Below are 17,687 nucleotides of genomic sequence, written 5' to 3'. Positions count from 1 at the left end.
GGCAGCCCCTGGTGTAAGGTCAGAGTGAAGGGAAGCGGCCTTGTACTCACAACTGATGTTTGTACACATCAAAGAGCAGGGAGGTCACAGGGTCACAGGTCAGGACTGAGGAGTCTACTGTATGGGAACGGGGGGGAGTCGGGGAGAGGTGCGGGTGAGGGGGGTGAGTCTGGGTCTAGATAATGACTGGAGCAACAGAGGAAACTGCTGCTGTTTTATTAACGTCTGGTGATAAAACTCAATGAATCTCTGCTGTATAAATATATATAAATATATATAAATATTAACTTCACTGATTGTTCAGTGACTGAGATGTAGATGCAGACCTGTTTAAATCTGGTCCTACAAGTAGTACTTTAATTTGTACTTGAAAGATTTTAAACATTTCCAGAGTTTTTTTTTTTTTTTTTTTAATTTTAAATGGACAAACATTTTCGCTAAATGTTTCCATTTTCTGATCTCACTTTTAGCCAACTTAACAACACAACCTGTTCATATTCAGGGGGAGGTTACGGAGCAGGGATGACCGTGTCCGACGCAGGGTCGGTTTCCAGAAGGATGGGAGGGCAGGAGGGTGAAACACCCTGAGTCTGGGTGCATCCTGCTCTGTCCTGCCCCCCTCCCCACAGTAACCCCCCACAGAGAAGCAGCCGCGGGGGTTGATTCCCACTTCCTCTGATTTTTCCCATCAAACTGCTTTATAACTATTATGTTTTCGTGTCCGTCCCTCTGTTCGCTGACGCTGTACGACATTTAGAGAGAACAATGAAACTGATGGAATTGTGGGTTTTCTCGGTAAAGGTCCTTTAGGCCACGGCCCAGGTGCTGATGTGGATGGAACAGGGCCTACATCAGCACACCGCCCAATATATGTGGTCCAAAGAGTGGTATTTAAATCCACAGCCACTGTTCATCACTATATTTATAAAGACACATTCATACATATGTACTGTATATATACATACATATATATATACACACATATATATACATATATAAAAACATACATACATGCATGTACATACATACATACACATACATACACATATGTACATACATACATACGTACATATATGTACATACATACATATATAGATACATACATACATATACACATACATACATATATACACACATATATGTACATATATACATACATATATACACACATACATATATATGCAGACATAGCTATATATACACATTACATAAATAACTGCATATTCATACACATATATGCTTCTGTGTTATATATTGACAAATCCATATTAACACATACATAGCACACATATACTGCTCCTGCAGTAACACAGCCCATCCCGTTACCCCGCACAGACTCACCAACGGCCCACAGGACAGAGTCGTACGTGTCCTTGTGTTCGCGGCCCGTCTGGCTGTCGGTCCAGGTCACCCGCAGAACTCCAGAGGTCAAACGCTCCACTCTCTCCGGAACACACTTCCAGACAAACTCGGTCCCGTGCGACTCCATGTAGTCCGTCACCAGACCGGACATTTGCTGCATTAATGAAAGAAATCAAAAGTTGCAACTCGAAACACAAACATATATCCGTATATTTACAGTAACATTCCAAGCAAATGGCAGCGGCTGCAGCACCTGATCGAACCCCCTGAGGGCGACGCTGCACACCATCACGGTGGTGTCCAGGCCGAGGCCTGTGAGGAAGCCGGCACACTCCAGAGCCACATCTGAAGACTGGTTAAGGAGCAAACTTTTGATTCACATATATATAAATACACTAGGAGCGTATATTGGCAAAATATATGTATGACGACACGATATATTAAGAAATACTGCGATATAGGCATGACTAACCCTAATGTATATTAAATATATAAATAAAATACTATGTTTTTTTTTTTTTACTGTTACAATAAAAATATATTCTAAAAAGACCGCCCCCTGCTGGGCAGGCAGATATTTACACATTCAGTCTACGGTGTTTGCGACTTCAGACCGAGGATACAACTGGCTCCGACCACGAGTCTGAAAAACAGGAAAAACAAAAAGAAAAAAAAAACTTTAGGCAAGATGAAATACAACAGAAATATATTTCATCAACTGACAGAAGTCTGAAGATGTGTGTGTGTGTGTGTGTGTGTGTGTGTGTGTGTGGTCCAGGTGAATCACAGCTTTAATCCAGCACTGACATCTGAGTGTTGAACAAGGCTAATTTCTAGCATTTAGGCTAATCCCCGAGGATGGGCCATGCCATGTCGGGGGCTCAGCGTACACATCAGGTCGCTGAGTGAAGCTCCTCGTCCAATCCCCTGCCTTTTCACTCTGACCTCAGACCTCCCTGCCTCGGGTCCGTGCGTCTCCTGACAACTTGTTGTTGCCCGCAGCTCTTCCTAAAAGCCCCCACTCTGCCCCCGTGTGTGTGTGTGTGTTGCTCACAGTCACAGAGTGGCTTAAAGCAGATTAGGTAAAGAGCTTTAAATTATTTCTACACTTTCATCACCGACAAAACTGCATCCTTTCTGCTCCGTTCTACTTCTGAGGGGGAAAAAAAACACGTGGGGCGGGGCAGTCTGAGAGCACGCTCAACTGTTGAGTCAAGTACACGGTGGAGTTGGGACTAAAAGTTCTACTTATGCATCATTAACATCACTGTTGTTATCTCAGTCTGTTACCGCAACGAAAAGTCAAAAATCTCCGAAAAAACTGAGGTTTAAGAAAAATATATTTATGCCATGTTATCGGTTCACAACACCATCCGAGGTCAAATCACTACGACTGAACTGAGTGTATACGTATTCAATCATAATGACATTACAACTACAGTACATGCATTTAATCAAGGTATCCCAACATCAAATATATTTTGAAATATATTTTTATAAAACATTTGAAATATAGTCGATGTTTTCAGCCTGGTTCGTTTGAGAAATAGCTGCCGAGCCAACTTGGTTTAAAGGTAGTTCACGTGGACCTGTGCACAATAACTGATTTTCTGTTGCCACCTAGTGGCTGCCGAGCAGAACATTAAAACTCTACTTAATTATATGACACACAGCTTCAAACTCAAATTAAAATAGGATTAAAAAAAATAAAAATAAAAAGCCAGACTAAAACATCCGCACAAGTTCTCAACCCAAAACAATCACAACCGGCAGAGAATGTCACGAATTTAAAAACAATTACAGGCTCCGTGTCGCAGGTGTGTGTACGGATGAGAACGTCCACGCGATCCTCCTCTGCCTACCTGTCGCCACTAAACAAACCCTGAGGAGGAAACGTCAGTGATACAACTATTAACCAGGTGATGACAGCGGCTCAATGCTGGGATTAAAGGCTTGTTGTGTAGAGGGCAGGATGCACGCGGCTAATCTGAATCACAAGGTGAGGACAGGCTGACAGGAAGGTCGAGACGACACGGAGCGAGTCGGTGACGAGTGACGACAGAGCGGCGCAGCATCAGCGTTTTACACTACGCAAAATACATACGCACATATATATGTGCATATACACAGATATATGAATATATATGTACATATATGTCCTTAATTTCCCAAAGGGAACTAACAAAGATATTAATTAAATTCTATCTCTCCATCTACATATATACATACATAAATACATATGTACATATATACATATACACAAATATATAAATATATGTACATATATGTCCTTAATTTCCCAAATGGAACTCCCGAAAGATTCATTAAGTTCTATCATCTACATATATATATGTACATATATAGATATACTTATATATATACACATACAATATGTCCTTAATTTCCTAAAGGGAACTAACAAAGAGAATAATTAAGTTCTATCTATCCACCTACATATATACATACATATACACAGATATATAAATATATATGTACATATATGTCCTACTTTCCCAAAGGGAACTCCCAAAGGATTTATTAAGTTCTATCATCTACATATATACATACATATATACATACTGTATGTACATATATACATATACACATATATACATATACATACATATATAAATATATATGTACACACATACAGTATGTCCTTAATTTCCTAAAGAGAACTAACAAAGAGATTAATTAAGTTCTATCTATCATCTACATATATACACAAATATGCATATACATATATATAAATACATATGTACATATATAGATACATACACAAATATACTGTATATTGTTATTTTTATTATAATTACTATATTACTATGTACTATAAATGTGAATATATATATTCACATTTATATATACATATAGACACACACATACATACATATATATTTATATATGTATATAAACACTTGTATGATAGAACTGTAGCAGAAGTTCTGATCACCCCCCCATTAAAAAAATATATTTTAAACAAATGCTAATTATATAGTTATGTTCCTTCTCAACATTATTTGTTTTCCACTTCTATTGGTCTTTTGGAGACAAATTTATTTTACTCGTTAGTTAAAGAGAATTCCAATGTGGTTTTTCCACTCTGTCCCTGGAAAAGCTGCCAGAGGCAGGTGTCGCCTCCCTGTGGCTGGAGAACACGCTCTTTGTTCTGACTGAATCTGTTGCCACCTGGTACTGTGTACTGAGTGCAGATCATTGACTACATTGTCTGCTGTTCTACAGTAGTGGCTGGAGTCACTCCTGTGATGGTGGTGGTGGTGGTGCATTCTCACGTTTTTCCAGGGGACTGTTTCAGCCAGAACAGGTCGTCACTGGTGATGCCGTGCTCCACGGCCCCAGGAACCTGGAGTTAAACCAGTGAACACAATGATCAATCAACTGGACCAATGACTGAAATCTGTTACAGCGCCCCCTCTGTTCTCCTCTGTCTCATACCTATCTGGTATCCTAGCAACAAAACAACACAACAACGACTGCTTACGTGCGCTGGGTACTTGGGTCGTCCGCCTGTGGCGATCACAACGTTCTTGGCAGTGAGGACGGTCTGAGACAGAAGAGACGGACATTAGTTAAATGTCCAGTGGCAAGACCATGCGCCCCCCCATGGAAGAGGAGAATAATGGTAACAACTCAGGACATCACAGAATACAACATTTTTTTCACACCAAAAATACAACTTGTATTTGCAGTAATACACACACCACGTGTACATGAATTCATGAAAATATATATATATATATATATATATATATTTGTTTTTTCTCACCTCTTTTCCTGTCCTGGATTGTCCTTTGACCGTGTGTTCGTCCACCAGACGTCCTTTCAAGTTCAGATACTTGACTTTCCTTCAGGGACGCAAGATAAAAATCAGTTCATGACGATCATCTGTAAATTACATCATCGATGACGACGACGACATTTACTTATCCTGGAGTTGAACTCTGTGACCCCAGTTCAAGGACCTGACGTGGTTCTGAACCGACTCGGCCATCTGACACCTGGAAAACACAAACAAACACACACGATATTATAACAATATATAAACATGATAAATTACTATTGAAAATGTCAAAAGACAAAATTATAAATATATAAATTTAAAAAATATATATGACACATGCACTAATATAAATACATTTATATATATAAATGTGACAAAGTAGAGCAGTTACAACCTGAAATAAAAAAAAACATGCTTCAAGTTCACCACTAGATGGTGCTTTGGAGCTATTTAGCACTAGAGGAGATTTACATAGATTTATTCAAGGTGTGACGTCATTCAACAACTCAATCACGTATATTCAGAAAAAAATATATATGTTGTGAATAAAAACAGATGAGACGTCAGAAAATTAAATATAAACTTTAATGCAAAATATATAGATATATTTCATATATATATTTATATTCCGGAAATGCAGTCGTTAGTACGCCGTAACGACTCACCAGTCGTGGGAAACTTCTCCTGAGATTTTCCAGCCGTACTTTCTGGCATCCTGGAGAGCGGTACCGAGCAGAGCAGCCTGGTGCATCAGCTTTTTCGGGATACAGCCCACGTTAACGCAGGTGCCGCCAAGACCCCACTTGGTTCCTGTGCGGAAAATCATTTGACGTTGATGTGACGTGTGTTTATAAAAAAACATCTGTACCATGTGTGTCTCATAATCAATAACCAGAACGATCTTCGCGTTACCTTTGACTGACGGCTCCACATAATCTAGAACGGCGACCTTTTGACCCAGCTGCGCAGCTGCCGACATGGGGTGACAATAAGTTTAGTCTAGCGTTTACAAACCGCTACATGTCTGACCATTGAACACTGCCCCCTACCTTCTTTGGAGCAGGCCAGTCCTCCTGAACCTCCACCAATGACCACTAGGTCGTAGTCATAGGTCCCTGTAAAAAAACAAACAAACACACAAATTAGAGATGCACTGATAGACCAATCACTGATCTGAATCTGTCAAATATATTGTATTATTCAGCGCATGCGTACTTTATTGATGCCCTGATGGGAAATCGTTGACATTACTTTATATTGACCCAAGATATATTGACAAAAATAAAATAAAAATATATATAAAAAAGTCAGAAAACTAGCATCTAGCCGAAACACGCAAAGTCGACGACTTCGCGTTTACAAGCCGTTATGAGTCGGGCGAGAGTGGCGGGAAAAGAAATCGTCTGTCAAAACAGAGATGTTTTTCTTCTCGTCTTTCATTCATTCATTCAACTTATTACTTTAAAAAAAAAGCTTGCATTGGACACTTGAAATTTTGACATTTTATTTCTAGACAAGAAGAAAATGAGGTCTTACGTCATTTTTGTTTCACCACTTCACTACAAATTTACAAAAAAAAATTAAAAATAAAATGACCTGCAGATAATGTTGTTTTGTTATACAGTCACCGAGCACTACATTTCCCAGAGAACCAGGTGCCATAATTACTTATGAAAAAGAAAAAAAAAAAAAAAACATTTTGGATGGAGAACACTTTCTAATGTGTTCAAAAAAATTTTTAAAACATCGGCAACACAAACGCTCTGGAACGTTCTTCATACACTCGTTCAGTCAAGACTCGGACAGTTAGCTACAGGCTAACGGACATAAGTCCGGAAATATTTATTTGCAGCTTCTTCTTTTTTTTCCTCAACATTCGCTCACTGAACAATTGGTTTTTTTGTTATTATTTACCTGTCAAGTTTCTTCTACAGAACTTCAAACTACCAGTCCTTCTCCACAGGAACCCGGCTTTACGCAGGGCAGCCATGCTACTGTTGTCATTTAAGGGACCCCGAGCTCACGTGTGGTGGCCGGACAGATGCCTGTAGAAAAAGGCGCCATCGAATTCAGTGTGGGGGGAATTTAGCAGCACCTGGTGGTCAAGTTGCACTAACTACACGCGTATATATATTATATTGAAATTCTAATTCGTTTTTAAAATCACATTTTTACGTTCTGTTTTTATGTACGGAGACTAAGACGACGACTTACGCTAACCATAAAGTAGCATTGACACAGAGCTAATCTTGATTAAAATTTCATCAGTTTTATCAACTCCAGCCATTTCTATTGGTCTATATGATACGGAAATCTATTCTAGACTTGTCTGAGCTGAGAACAGAATCTATTTTTAAATCGCTGGAGCTAAAATTGAGCTCCAGTTTCACAGACCAGTTAGCAGCTCTGGTGTCAATCAATTAAAAAAGGTTTGGAATTTCCTCCTAACTACACTCGTAGAGAAAGAAAATAATAATAATAATAATAATAATAATAATAATAATAAAACAAGCATCTGGCAAGAGATTCTTTCCAGGCATAATTTATTAAAAACACAACAAATGTATTCTCTACAAACCAGGATTTGTTTTTAAACAAGTGTTGTATTTGTCTCTGTGTATTAGTAAAATGCAAATATTACATTCTCTCACTGTGGCAGAGTTCACGGCAGCTACGAAAGCAGTAAATAACTTCACTTTTCTACGACTTTTTTTTGTTCTTTCTTCTTCTTCTTCTTCCTGATACAATGTTCAGCTAAACTCACCAACACTCCTAACAAATCGAGTCAAGGACGCGGGAAATGGGGGATGATGAAGGACTGAATGAGGAGGGGTGAGGTGGGAGGATGCAGAGATGAGAGTCAAGAGGAAGGAAATAATGTTTTATTAAACACGTATGTATTTTTGTGTCGCATTTAAAGGTGTAAGGCACATGATACTGTAAGTACAACCGCGATACTGTAAGTACAACCGCGATACTGTAAGGTACAAACATGACACTGTAAGGTACAAACACGGATGCTACTCGGTGCTCCTCCGTCGTCTACACGGGTAGCTTCGTTTTGTTCTCTCTCTCGTTTATTTTACAGCACAGTTGCTCGGCATCGAACCGTCCGTGTACGCTCCACTGCGCACACACACACACACACAAACTAAAGCAGCTTTTTTCTCTTTTTTTTTTTTTTGTCCAGCTGCCGAGTCGCACTCCTCTGGGTTTGTGCTGCTGGCGAGGCTTCAGTCGATCAATGAAAGTTTACACCACAGGGGGAGACGTTGAGGTGTTTTTTTCTCTCTCTCTCTACCCTCTGAAACTCAACCACAGTGTTCAATTGTAGGAAACCCTGTTAAAATATGTACGATTTATTAAGTCACACATGTCACAAAGGCAGGCACATGCCATTCGTTTTGATGATACAGCAGTCAGAGGTCCCCAACCCCTGGGGCCCGGACCAGAACCTGGCCATGGGTCATTTGGTTCAGGGCCACATTTTCTGTCATTCAAATGTCTGGGTCTGGACCTTCCTCAGGTCTTGGTCTGGACCCTCTTCAGTTTCGGGTCTGGACCAGACCAGGTTTTTCTAAGGCCTCACCTGTGATTGAGGTTTAGCTGAAATGTGGCCCACATTCTGGATACCAGTTGTGGACCACCGAAGAAAAAAACAAAAACGAATTTCAGCTTTTTCCCTCCACCAGGGGGCGCCGTAAACACAATCCTCATTTATATATCTATAGATCATACATATAAATATATATATATATATATATGTGTGTTTATATATATATATATATATTTATATATTTGTACACCGTTCCCCACAGACGGATGATTGCGTTGCATTCCAAAATGAAAACAGTACAACAAATGGTACCTGGAAAGAATACGATACAGGAACATTTGTACAAGTTCTGCTCAGGTAGAACCATAGTAACAACAGAGAACAGAGGCCGGTCCTAACTCTGCTTAACCTTTGACCTCCTGCCGGCCCATCAGTAATGGAAGACAGTAAGTTTTTTCTTCTGTAGGCAAACCAACGAAGAAGAAAAAAACCACAACTTTTGAATTTTTTTTTTTTTGACAAATACAAATATAAACAAGTGATCGTCGGCATAACCGGAGAGTATTTGATACGTGTCGTTCCTTTTCCGCCCGCAGACGTGGGAGACATTATCGAATGAGATGTGTTTACAAATGACGCCAAATATTATTAAACCACTAAGACGTTTTTTTTTTGTATTTTGATCTTAATATACATGAATATAAACGCAGTAAAACAAACAAACTTCTCAGATCTGAAGGTATGCTGGACTGACGCCGTCATTCGGCNNAAAGAGCGGCCATGATGGAGGAAAACACGATCAGCAGTTGTTGGGAGTTTAATTTACTCCGATCAGGGCAGTAAACCTGGGTAAATGTAAACATTACAAAAATGTAAAAAAAAATTTAAAAAATCGTCTGTTTCTTATCCAGAGGTTTTAAAGTTAATTTTTGGGGTTTTTTTTAAGTTCATTACTGGGGTACACGCAGGAACACTTGCTACAGAGTAACAGTCGGGGGGGTCAGTGTGGTACCAACGTGTACTGTTACTTCATATTCCTCAAAGACAAATAAAGTGCTTTCTGTTTTTTTGTCATATATTATCGTATAGTAAACACATTGAGCTCAGTTTCCGTGATGGAGCGGGTGTTGATGAAAAAAAAACTTAAAAGTTTTTTTCTCTTATTTTTAAAACATCTGGTTCAGTTGAAGTGATTTTGATTGAACTGAAATCTGGAACTCAGTCAGCAGGGGACAGCAGTGTGTGTGTTGGGATGGTGCCACGCTCAGAGCACCTCAGTGGTAATTTGGCAGGTGGTGGACTCAAACCTCAAACCTTATGGAGCTAAGTCCACTTCCTTAACCACTCAGCCAACACTGCACATAAAAAAAAACATAATTCCTTCCAGCCAGATTTGAACCAGCGACCTAAGGATTTCCACGACTCCACCTACAGTCCTCCGCTCTACCAACTGAGCTATCGAAGGATGCGGCGGTGAGTGATGACATCGAACTGCTGTGATGTCATCAATTCATCACTGCTATAGACTGTGGGTGTGTCCAAAACCGCCCCCTACTCCCTACAAAGGGTACTACACGCCATTTTTGAAATGACGTCTGAATGTTTAAAAGACACTATCCCACAATGCACCACGAAATCTAACCCAAGCGATATATCCCATCATGGATTGCAGTCGTGACGACACAGCGGAGGTCCATTTCAATTGTAAGGGCGTCGTTAATTGATTAGAAACTGTTCTTTCATTTAATCCGACGAGTGCGCTATACATAACCGCCTATAGAGGGAGTGAGTGAGTGAGTGATTTCGGAAAAACAATCTTTTCAGGTGGACGTCAGAAAGCGATGACGACGTCTCTGTCCTATAACAACAGTCCAAACAGACTCTTAACGACTCTAAACCCCGCCCCCTGCCCCGCTTCTCCTTTCTCCTGCTTCTCTTGTCCGTCCTGATCCAAACACCAACTTCCGGTGACATCCAGACGTCCAGCGACTCCTCAGACTCCACCTCCTCCGAGGAGCCGTCTTCTTTCTTCACACGTTCCCCATCCTTCCTGCGGGTTTGGTCCTACATTCTCTTCCCTTCCCTTCCCTTCCCTTCCCTTCCCTTCCCTTCCCTTCCCTTCCCTTCCCTTCCCTTCCCTTCCCTTCCCTTCCCTTCCCTTCCCTTCCCTTCCCTTCCCTTCCCTTCCCTTCCCTTCCCTTCCCTTCCCTTCCCTTCCCTTTCCTTTCCTTCCCTTCCCTTCTCTTTCCTTTCCTTTCCTTTTCTTTCCTTTCCTTTCCTTTCCTTTTCTTTCCTTTCCTTTCCTCTTTCACTTCGCGCCTCCTTTGCTATAACAGCGGCCTCATCCGTGTAGAAAATACTTTTAAAACGTTGGCAGCAGCTGCTGATTGGACCGTCGTTGTTGTCGTTGTCGTTATTTTTTTGTTTGTTTGTTTTTAATGTTAAAAGTGTCTTTTCGTTTCGTACAGTCAGACTTCACAGATGTGTCGTGTGTGAAATGGCAGTGGTGATGTCAGACTTCCTTCTCCGGACGAATGACGGCGCTCCGCTCTGGTCAGGCCTGCAGGGGGTGGCGGAGAGAAAGACGACACACCGTCATGACAACAAGAGAGAATACTGTCAATAAACGTTCATTAAAACAATCTGTAATTATATTAGGGATTTGTGCGATGATGTAATAATATCGGCTAACCGATATTAGCATCATTATACGATGAATACTTTATTGATTCCCAAAGGGAACTTAAGGAAATGTTATTCCCTGACCGGGAATCGAACCCCTGCCGTAGCGGTGAGAGCGCCGAATCCTAACCACCAGACTACCAGGGATGTATGGTGGGGTCAGCAGGGGGCAGAAGCAGGGGGCAGCAGGGGGCAGAAGTGTGTGGGGATGGACAGTGGTAACTTGGCAGATGGTGGACTTGAACCTCAAACCTTCAAGACCCAAGTCCGCTTCCTTAACCACCAAGCCACCACTGCCCCTAAAATAAAGTTAAAAAAAACTCACCGCGACCTAAGGATTACTGCAATGCCACCTACAGGCCACCACTCTACCAACGGAGCTATCGAAGGTTACGTTGCCGAAGCTCTTTTTTCTTTCTCTAAATTTGATGTTTTCAAAGTCTGGCTCAGGGGCCAACAGTGACTTGCGGGTCCTTATTCAAATGTCCCACTGTCAGGGGAGAACCTTATTTTTAAACTGATGGGGTGGTACAAGAAAGAAAAAAAAAGTGAAAGGCGGAGGGGTAACATGGCAAGAGTCCAGTGTGGGGTGCTAATCTAGGTGGTACTTACACAGCTGACAGCAGACCTACCATGCATGCACTTAGACCCAGGAGTCAACAGGCTGGGGCTTGACGTCACAAGCGTCCACTAGACTGACTGCAGGCCTGTTGCTCCTGGTACTGTTTTTCAGACTGGTACCGTTCTGTGGTCGCAGCAGGCGGGTTAGAAAAACCAGAAGAGTCAGACAGGAGCAGGTCAAAACATTTGAGAGAAAAAAACAAAACAGATAAACAAACGTGCATTAGGGATTAGAGAGGTCAGGGTGAGGTCGTGTAGCTGAGAGGTCAACATCCATCCACTCATCCATCCACTCATCCATCCATTCATCTATCCACTCATCCATCCATCCACTCATCCATCATTTAGCCATCCACTCATCCATCCATCCATCCACTCATCCATCCACCTATCCATCCATTCATCCATCCATTCACTCATCCACTCATCCATCCTTCCATCCATTCATCCATCCATTCACTCATCCACTCATCCATCCTTCCATCCACTCATCCATCAATTCACTCGTCCATCAATTCATCCATCCATTCACTCATCCATCCATTCATCCATCCATATATCAACTCATCCATCCACACATTCATCCATCCATCCACTCATCCATCTATTCATCCATCACTCATCCATCCATCATGCACTCATCCATCCATCCATTCCTCCACTCATTCATCCATCTATTGATCCATCCATCCATCATGCACTCATCCATCCATCATGCACTCATCCATCCATCATGCACTCATCCATCCACTCAGCCATCCATCCACTCATCCATCCATTCATCCATCCATTCATCCATCCACTCATCCATCCATCCACTCATCCATCATCCACTCATCCCTTAGCCATCCACTCATCCATCCATCCATCCCCCTATCCATCCATTCACTCATCCACTCATCCATCCATCCACTCATCCATTCATCCACTCAGCCATCCATCCACTCATCCATCCATTCATCCATCCATATATCAACTCATCCATCTACTCATCCATCACTCATCCATCCATCCATCATGCACTCATCCATCCATCCACTCATCCATCCATTCATCCACTCATCCATCCATTCATCCATCCATCACTCATCCATCCATCAACTCATCCATCCATTCACATATCCATCCACTCATTCATCCATCCAGGAGAACATGCTAAAACATGCAGGAATCAAACTGGTGACCTCCTTGCGGTCAGACACCATTCCAATGCGCTGCTAAATCTAACTGAAATAAGCCACTAACTTGTCAAACGTTAGTCAATACAGAACATGCAAATCCAAGAGAAGGCAAGCACGTTCCACCAGGGGGCGTGGGAGTGTCAGCGCAGGAAACGGCTTCGACCAAACTAATCTCCCAGACCACCACGGTCATGGAACGTCGAGGCCCATTTTCAGCTTCCGGCGTTCCTCAGGGTTCTGTTTCTGGGCACTTCCTGTTTATGTTCTCATCTCATTTCCTGTTTACCTTGTACACACGTGTATTCTGAGGGGTCACGACCTCCAGATGAACTCTGTGTCTGTACCTTTAAAGGCTCCCGTTCAGTCAGGTCTCCAGATCCTCCTCCAGTCCTATATGAGCAGTCCCTGTCCCTCTGGCTGATGGTGGAATAACCATCTGAACGGGTCAGACAACAACGGTCATTGGGTCAGTACTGAAGAACTGGACCGGACCGGACTGGACTGGACCGGACCGGTTTTTACCGACCCGCAGGTTGTAGTAAAAACTCAGGTGTGAGAGGCGATGACTGAAAATGACTTCCTCCTCAGGTGAAGTCTAAAAACTAGGGATGTGCGATAATAACGGCCGTCCAATATTATTGGTGCGATATTAGCATAATTATGTAAGATCTGTAAAAATCGTTATCGTATTTTCCCCCAATAATGGAAACCCGATAATGCGATGACCAGGTTTCGATGTGTGCTCTAAAAATAGTTTTGCTGAAAAACGCCTGTATATGAAAGTGAAAGCCACTAGATGGCAGCATTGCAGCTCATTTTATGAATCTATTTTAATAATCAGAGGTTTGTACAGATAAATAAATATATATTATCGAAGGGGGGGGGTTATCAAAGTGAACTTAAAAACCAGGGACGTCTGACGTCCCTGTGGTTCCGATAAGGAATTTGTCGGAAACAACTCAGTTCCCGACAACCTAGCCAAGGCAGTGACAGTACATTCAACCAACAAGTGAAAATAGTTTTAAAACATTTATAAAACTTTATATCACACACGCGCGCGGTGCCTCACCATGACTCTTCTCCATCAGTGGTAGGGTGGTGTCGTCATAGGCCGCGTTCCCGTTCTTGCTTCCTTTCGGTGTGACAACGACAGGAGGCTGAGAGAGGGAACAATGCCATTGGTGTCAGAACAGGTCACAGAACAGGAAGAGGAATCTGACAGAACCAACTTATTATTATCATGCCGGCTACCACAGCCCCCGGGGTAATTAGGGGGAGACTGTGTATATGTGTGTGTGTGATTGACAGGTGGATCGTCCAATAGGAGCCCTGCCTCCAGAGAAGTTCGCGTTCCTCAAAGACCTTTACCTGGAAGTGGCTCTTGTTCCAGCCGTCTTTGCTCAAAGCATTCCGCAGCTCCTTGTAATTCCACACCGTCTGCAGCACATGCGACGTGGCCTTCGTTTCGCGCCCTGATTGGCTGAAACAAACACAGATAATTAGAAATACTTGTAACGAGTAAGTGTCCCAGTACTGTGAGACATGTACTCCTCCGCGAATACTCTGAATACCGATGTGTTCGACTTGTGACTCACACTCATGAACATGACTACGTGCAGTACATGAGATTACAGATAGGTGGCAGTAGAGATGATAGTGGACATCAGTAAAAAAACCTGAAACTAGAGATGTCCGATAATCGGAAGGAAACTAGAGATGTCCGATGATATCGCCCAGCCGTTATCATTGGACATCCTTAGTTTCCTACCGATATTAGCATAAGTACTGTATGTAGGAATCGTTATCGCAATCCTTGGGTTTCGCCAGTTATGCTGGAATCGGTTGCTTGGAATGCGTTTAGATGGACATCACAATAAAAGTAGTGTGTGTGTTAATTGCACGACAGGCGATACGTGACGTGACCTAAAATTTTTTTGGGGGGGTGGGGGATGGCTGTGTGTATCAGTTGATATCGGAATCGGAAATTAAGTGTTAAGTGGACAACATCGGCATATCTGATATCGGCAAAAAGTTAAGTTAATATCGATATACATCCCTACCTGTACACCTGCGATCTACTCGGCAGGTACCTATTGAGTACTAGCATCAACAAAAAATGTTGACGCCAGTACCGCACAGAACTAGCAGTCACCACCAGGGGGAGCCTCACCTGGTTCTGTTGATGGCCACCAGTTTCTCAATAGCCTGGGTCTGGATGAGGGAGCGAGCGTTTTCCGAGCTGTCGGTAACGATCTCGTGGATGGTGTTCAAGATGGCCACCACTGTGTCCTCCTCCAGGTTCTTCGCCGGACGCTGCTGACCACCAGGCAGGTTGCTCACCAGGTCCCGCATGGCATAACTTCCTGTGGAAGGTTAGCATGAGCGGCGTAAGAAAATATCGATACACTGAAATATTGCAATATTTACTTTCCTCAAAAAAAACCCTCAAAAAACTCAATAGATCATCGTGCCTAAAGTATCGCAATATATCGCAATATCGTGATATGTATCGTATCGTCAGATTCTTACTGCTGGTCCAGTACCCGGTGATTGGGGACCTTTGCTGTACAGTGTATAAAAGAGTCTAATAATAATACTATGTGGTGTGTACTAGTGGCGCTTTGGCCCAGAGGCAATGTCTCTGTCATTGGGCAAGTTTGAATCCCGGTTAGGGCGGTTGGTACCTTCCAGTGGACTCACCACCCGCAGGAAGGTTTGGGGGGTTGGTACGGTGCAATGTGATTTGGGTGGCGACTGCTGCCCCGCAACCCGGTAACGGATAAGCGGATGAAAATGGATGGATGGATGGTGTGTGTACTTGTACTGCATGAGTACACGAGTTGTGGTTGGTTAATTATTAATTACCAATCAGGTCCTTGTTGCGACGGTCGGTGGAAAGGTTACGTAAGGCGATGGCCACGGCTCGGACCACTTTGTCCGAGTCCGAGCGCAGTAGCTCCACCAGGATGGGAAGTCCTTTCTCCTTACGCACCGTGGCTCGGATGTGGTTAGACCACTGTGGGGCAGACAGGGGGCGACACTGAGAGCTTTTTCAATGTGTAAAATTATTCCTTAATTCTAGAAAGATCCACGTTCATGATGACAACATGTCAACAGTTTGACTTTAGTAAAAAAATAAAAATAAATGCAATATTCAGTCGAGCCACTAGGGGGCAGTGTTGATCAGAGGATGATGACTGCAGCTGTAGACGCCCTTAAGAGATCAGTTCCAGTCACTACAAAAACTCACGGTCCACTGTCCAGCGCTGAGGTTCTGCAGAGCACCAGCGGCAGCCTCCAGGGTGTTAAAGTTCTGGCTCTCGGTCAGCAGAGACAGGTAGAGTCTCACCACCTCCGGTTGATAGAGCAGCTCGAAACCTGCGGGAAAGGACCGGAAGCACGTGAGTCGTTGATAATTAGTGAATTCACGACTTTGCGACCACTGCGGTGATGATGTCACTGACCTTTCGACGGCTCGGTGCGTTTGGGCAGATCCAGGGTGTCGTAGGTTTTGTTGCCCTCACAGGTTTTCCTGCCTTTAGTCGAGGAGACAGACAGAGACAGTCAGCCCCAGGCTAGAAGGTCCGAAAGTATCCGAAATAGAAAACACTCACCTTGATTAAACCATTCCTCTGGAGTTGGCCAATCAGGAAGCAGCCGCAGCCACAAATAAAAAGAGGAAGAAGACACATTTACTGAGGTGATTCTGATCAACCCTGATCCTGATCCTAGAGGACTCTAACCGCCTCATAATTTCTAACCTTTGGCTTTCTTGCCCCCAAAGCAGCCGCCGTCTTCCTTCTTCTTCCTTTGTGGCCCTGAGGAGCCTGGGGCCTGTGGCACCGAGGGGTCCTGGAAACACTCCGCCCCGGGCACTTCTTTGTGGACGTGGTAGGACAGGTTTCTCATGATACAAACGCAGTTCTCCACGGACTAGGAGAAGAAGAGGAGGAGCAGAAGCGTTCCGACGTGTTCTGACGGTAAAACTGTCCGTGGATCGCAGCACCACTTCTTACCTTATTGTCCATGTCCTTTTTGCCCACGGCTGACTGGAGGGCGTGCAGCAGGGCGTCCACCAGTCCCTCGCACTCCCTCAGTCTGTGACGAGCCTCGGCGCCATCGGAGCTCACGTTCCTACACGAGACAAAAACACAGTTATCCGCTTATCCGTTACCGGGTCGTAGGGGCAGCAGTCGCCACGACCGCCACCCAAATCACACTGCACCGTACCAACACCCCCCTGAACTGGAAGGTACCAACCGCCCTAACCGGGATTCGATCTTGCCCAGGAGGTGAACCCTGGGGTTCCACACCAACGACAGAGACGTTGCCTCTGGGTCAAAGCGCCACTGATCAAATTCAAAGGGTGTGAAAAAGAAGTGAAGGACCGCCTAAGATTCCCTGATCTGACGCTAGTCATAGTTTCATTTCACTCACAATTTACTGACGGAGTGTCGAAGAATCCGAGCCTGTTTAGTTGAAC

At 43.2% G+C, this 17,687-nt stretch overlaps 2 protein-coding genes and 1 non-coding gene across 3 annotated transcripts in view; all 3 read right to left on the bottom strand.

Moving 5' to 3' along the window:
* Positions 1–7,206, bottom strand: part of txnrd2.2 (thioredoxin reductase 2, tandem duplicate 2) — a 15,435-nt gene extending 8,229 nt beyond the window's left edge. Inside the window, exons 1-11 of the mRNA XM_008336563.3 lie at positions 7,079–7,206; positions 6,214–6,279; positions 6,077–6,133; positions 5,830–5,974; positions 5,307–5,381; positions 5,150–5,228; positions 4,865–4,927; positions 4,656–4,726; positions 1,986–2,005; positions 1,616–1,707; positions 1,342–1,516 (exon numbers count right to left, since the gene is read on the bottom strand). Coding sequence (XP_008334785.1) covers positions 1,342–1,516; positions 1,616–1,707; positions 1,986–2,005; positions 4,656–4,726; positions 4,865–4,927; positions 5,150–5,228; positions 5,307–5,381; positions 5,830–5,974; positions 6,077–6,133; positions 6,214–6,279; positions 7,079–7,154 — 919 coding nt within the window. The 5' untranslated portion in view covers positions 7,155–7,206. The remainder of the gene's footprint in view (positions 1–1,341; positions 1,517–1,615; positions 1,708–1,985; positions 2,006–4,655; positions 4,727–4,864; positions 4,928–5,149; positions 5,229–5,306; positions 5,382–5,829; positions 5,975–6,076; positions 6,134–6,213; positions 6,280–7,078) is intronic.
* Positions 7,207–10,098: 2,892 nt separating this feature from the next.
* trnay-gua (transfer RNA tyrosine (anticodon GUA)) lies at positions 10,099–10,185 on the bottom strand. Its single transcript is given in 2 exon segments — positions 10,099–10,134; positions 10,149–10,185. It is a non-coding gene; the product is annotated as a tRNA-Tyr (tRNA).
* Positions 10,186–10,954: 769 nt separating this feature from the next.
* arvcfb (ARVCF delta catenin family member b) overlaps positions 10,955–17,687 on the bottom strand; it is a 20,574-nt gene continuing 13,841 nt past the window's right edge. The window contains 12 exon segments of the mRNA XM_025053385.1: positions 10,955–11,280; positions 12,035–12,147; positions 13,549–13,640; positions 14,274–14,361; positions 14,573–14,684; positions 15,375–15,567; positions 16,070–16,220; positions 16,455–16,582; positions 16,669–16,740; positions 16,819–16,836; positions 16,966–17,137; positions 17,221–17,338. Coding sequence (XP_024909153.1) covers positions 12,046–12,147; positions 13,549–13,640; positions 14,274–14,361; positions 14,573–14,684; positions 15,375–15,567; positions 16,070–16,220; positions 16,455–16,582; positions 16,669–16,740; positions 16,819–16,836; positions 16,966–17,137; positions 17,221–17,338 — 1,246 coding nt within the window. The 3' untranslated portion in view covers positions 10,955–11,280; positions 12,035–12,045.

The sequence above is a fragment of the Cynoglossus semilaevis genome, chromosome Z (genome assembly GCF_000523025.1).
Source record: "Cynoglossus semilaevis isolate Cse_v1.0 chromosome Z, Cse_v1.0, whole genome shotgun sequence".
NCBI lineage: Eukaryota > Metazoa > Chordata > Actinopteri > Pleuronectiformes > Cynoglossidae > Cynoglossus > Cynoglossus semilaevis.
The sequence above is the reverse complement of the archived record's forward strand: the minus strand, read 5'-3'. Positions and strand labels throughout refer to the sequence as shown.